The 3,439-nt window shown below is 35.8% G+C and overlaps 1 protein-coding gene across 1 annotated transcript; it reads right to left on the bottom strand.

Annotated features, from left to right (window-relative positions):
• Window positions 1-8: 8 nt before the first annotated feature.
• Window positions 9-1,903, bottom strand: LOC116179461 (the record flags this gene model as incomplete). The annotated part of the gene is made up of 2 exons (XM_031499254.1): window positions 1,577-1,903; window positions 9-1,211 (listed from the first exon to the last, which is right to left on the bottom strand). Coding segments are annotated over exons 1-2 (1,530 nt in total), but the record flags the coding sequence as incomplete, so codon positions are not given.
• Between the last annotated feature and the right edge of the window lie 1,536 nt (window positions 1,904-3,439).

Raw genomic sequence — 3,439 nt, forward strand, 5'->3', positions numbered from 1 at the left:
GAAGTTTTGTTCATATTATGATAAAATTTCCAGAACGACTTCGGATTTAAAGTAACATTTTCTTCACAGGTTTTAATAAAGGTGTCATAGCACTGTGTGGTCAAGGATTTACACTGAGTTCGCAACTCGGTAAAAACTTGATAATCGATGTTGCTCTTAGATGCTTTATATGTTTTGTGGGCAAGCTTCTTATCCCTAATCAGCTTATGTAGTTTACTACTAAACCATGGCGGGTACGTTGATTTAAAACATTTAATTTTTGGAACACATACATTTAAAATGTCGTAGATGACTGTGTAAAAGTTTTCAACATTTGATTCCAAATCTCCATTGAAAAATAGTGAATGCCAGTCCACGGAACGAATGTAGTCATTGATTTGATCATAAGGAGCCTTCGAGAAATTGAATTTGTAGACTGGTTGTTGATTCGAGTCATCACACTTGAAGAAACCTTGGTGGGTGTGAAGCGCTACACTAAGTGCTGGGTGGTAGGAATCACAGTTAACTAAATTAATATCACAGTTAGAAACGGAAGTATCACAGTTAGAAAAGACTAGATCAAGGATATTGTCATTCACCCGGTTGTTGATTGAGTTGAATTGATGGAAGCCGAACAGGTTGAATGCGTCACATATAAGCTCTGAAATGCGGTTGCGATTACAAAAAGCAGTAAGGTGTCCATCTTCCTCGTCGCTATCCCAAGTGGTATTAGTCAGGTTATAATCTCCTAACAGTATAACTCTGGCTTCCGGGAATTTATCAAGAGCTGATTCCACAGACGTTATGTGGGATTCATAGACAGCAACATCAGAGTTGGGCGGGATATAGGTGCAGCAAACAAGAATGGTCCCCTGAGGACTTAAATCGATTATTGCCCAAATTTCTTCTACGATGGAAACTTGATGTACATTCAGAGGAAGCGATTTGAATGTTGATTTGATTGCGATAAGCACACCACCACCACGAACTTTGACACTCGTTACGGGCGACCTATCTTTGCGGTATACAGTAAATATATTTGCATCGAATAGTTCACCGGAAGCAATTTCAGGAGTTAACCACGTTTCCGTTAAAGCAATAACGTCGAAATCGATGGATAATGAATTACAATAAACCGATTTCACCTTAGTCTTTAGGCCTCTAACATTTTGATAATAAATATCCATAAATGCAGAGTCATTAGTTATCCTTCTGACACCGGCCCCACCGCCCTTGAAAAATTTACGGCAGTAGAATTGATACCTCTTCTAGCAATGAAAACAAATTCACCTTGGGCCACTTGCTCGCATCCAGCAAACTTTTCAAGTGCGATTCCCTTACACCAACTTTAAAAGAGCAGGTGTCTTTATTATCAACTAGTAGAGAAGAGACAACATCGGTAAGATTCCATTTCGATTTAACAAAATCAGTAATGGTATCCGAGGAAGTACCACTTCTAACTCTGCCTACATACACCCATTGACGTCTCTCTGATCCTTCGAAGGTATTGGAATCGGAACCGCCATTAACATTCCCGGAGTCCATTTCCCCAATAAAAAAGAGGCTTTTGAAATCTCCTCCGGCGGGACGTTACTACTTGAAAGTCATCAGTCTTCGGCTTATCTAAATTATCTATGGCATTCGTAACGGCATTATGGACCTGCTCCTGCGATGTTGACGGGATAGCTGTTGAATGTTTAGTAGCAGTAGTAGCACGTGTTGAAGATTTGACTGGCGTATTGCGATTAATGCCTTTAGTAATATTGGCAAATGACATTTGTTGTTTGTTATTATTTGACACTATATCTTCTAACGCGGCGACCTTGTTGATAAGAGTCTTGTTTTCCTTACGAATTTCAACTAATTCGTTTTTCAAATCGACGACCAATACGTTCTGTTTTTTGACAGCTTCTACTAATTCCATTAAGACATATCGATCAACAATTACGGAATCACCATTGTCACTGCGCAACCGTTTTCTCTGATAGCCATCGCCTTCAGGAATTTCAGTAGGAATACACTTAGAACATCTCCATGTGGAACGTTTTGCATGAAACCCTCTTAAATCCGTGATACACACACATGCAGCATGATAACATGCTGAACAATTTGTACACTGAATTAACACTTTTAAATCGATAATCAAATCGGAACACTTAGCACAACGCTCCTCACTCATCGTGCGTTGCAATCCATTTTTGTTTGAAATCGCGTTCATTTTTGGTGTAATATTTGCTACATTTTTGTTTCGATTACATGGTCTTGGGCCCAAAGTTAGATCATTTTTGATCGTTCTTTCAAACATGTGGAAATTATTGCATTGTTTGATTGTTTGATGTGTGTATGTGTACTGACTTGTTTGTAAACTATAACATCTTTGCCATGAAGAGACAGTCACAGGGGTGGTAAAAAACTGCTCTCGACTTGTCAACTCAACTATAGGGACCATAATTTGCTGCCTATCTCGGGGGAAAGATTTTGCTATTAAAAACTCTTCAGTTTAAAATCTGTGTGTTTGTGACATATGAATTGCGATTCACAGATTTCTACAAATTTTGTCGTAACATTGAATTTGCCGTACAACACTATGTAATTTAATCTTGCTCTCTCAACAGAAGAATTTTATTGCACCAAAGATTAGTCACATCCTGTGTATTTCACCCTTTCTCAGAATCTTACCTGATGCTTACCTGACCAATTGTTCCAAAAACTTGTTTTTAACCTATATGTCACCTTTTCCTACATGCTATGTACAGTGTGTAAAGCGATGGGGTATAAAAGAGGGAATTTTTTTAAATATTGATTTATAAAAAAAAATTATTCTTCATAATATGTTTTGCTTGCTTTAAAAGTACCAATAACGTTTCGACTGTTTGTGGTTTGATAGCAATACTCTATCTTAATTATAATGTAGAATGATAACTTTCAATAAAAAAAAATTAATTTTATTATTTTACCAGATTTCTATACATAAATTTTAGATTATCGAAACGTTATTGGTACTTTCAAAGCAAGCAAAAAATATCATGAAGAATACATTTTTTTCATAAATCAATATTTAAAAAAAATCCCTTTTGTATACCCCATCGCTTTACATTTATTTATTTACGTTATGCATTCACATCATTACAAACAATTAATTTCAAAGTTTATTCTTGCAATGCAATTTATTTCGACTCATTTTCCGAATTTTCACTCTTAGAATTTTTGCACCTTTACATCGTGAATTGCAAGCGAAATGTTATCTATTAGATCCTTACTTTACTGCATTCATTAAACTCCGCCAATCTGTAGCTGTTTTCATAAAAAGAATGAAGTGACACTGCTTCATTTTATATAGCATACCTTAATTTTACTGATATAATGTAAACTTATTAAGGAAATGAACATTCACTAGACATATTTCAAAAAATTAAATATGAAACAAATATTGCAATAACGTTTTAACTAAATGTCTAAA

Source organism: Photinus pyralis, unplaced genomic scaffold, assembly GCF_008802855.1.
Source record: "Photinus pyralis isolate 1611_PpyrPB1 unplaced genomic scaffold, Ppyr1.3 Ppyr1.4_LG8, whole genome shotgun sequence".
In the NCBI taxonomy this organism is placed as follows: Eukaryota; Metazoa; Arthropoda; class Insecta; order Coleoptera; family Lampyridae; genus Photinus; species Photinus pyralis.